The sequence below is a fragment of the Buceros rhinoceros genome, unplaced genomic scaffold (assembly GCF_000710305.1).
Source record: "Buceros rhinoceros silvestris isolate BGI_N320 unplaced genomic scaffold, ASM71030v1 scaffold27811, whole genome shotgun sequence".
Taxonomy (NCBI): Eukaryota; Metazoa; Chordata; class Aves; order Bucerotiformes; family Bucerotidae; genus Buceros; species Buceros rhinoceros.
This window is the reverse complement of record NW_010392926.1, coordinates 9,173-9,616: the sequence shown is the minus strand read 5'-3', so window position 1 is coordinate 9,616 and position 444 is coordinate 9,173. Positions and strand designations below refer to the sequence as shown.

Genomic DNA, 444 nt, shown 5'->3' with positions numbered 1-444 from the left:
CCCCCGGCCCCGTTCCCCCCGCCACAGGACTCACTTGACAAGGCGCAGGGTGTCCTTGCGGATGTTGATTAAGCTCCTGAGGGTCTTCACAGGTTCCTGAGGAGGTGGAGCAGCATAAGGGAACTAGGACGAGAGAGACACCACCCCCGGCCCCGTTCCCCCCGCCACAGGACTCACTTGACAAGGCGCAGGGTGTCCTTGCGGATGTTGATTAAGCTCCTGAGGGTCTTCACAGGTTCCTGAGGAGGTGGAGCAGCATAAGGGAACTAGGACGAGAGAGACACCAGTGAAGGCAGACGCACGCATGCAGACCTTTGTCGCCGGAACCCCCCAGTGACCCAGCCCCAACATGACGCTCCATACAATGCTGGGACCTGGGGTGGGCTGTGCATCTGGATGGGTGCTGAGCACCTGCAGCTCCCACTGGGACTTGGCTGGGGCTCC

General features: G+C 61.5%; 1 protein-coding gene across 1 annotated transcript in view; it reads right to left on the bottom strand.

Annotated features, from left to right (window-relative positions):
* RNF157 (ring finger protein 157) overlaps positions 1–444 on the bottom strand; it is a gene marked incomplete at its 3' end in the record, with an annotated part of 12,469 nt that overhangs the window by 8,008 nt on the left and 4,017 nt on the right. The window contains exon 2 of the mRNA XM_010144682.1: positions 178–266. Coding sequence (XP_010142984.1) covers positions 178–266 — 89 coding nt within the window. The remainder of the gene's footprint in view (positions 1–177; positions 267–444) is intronic.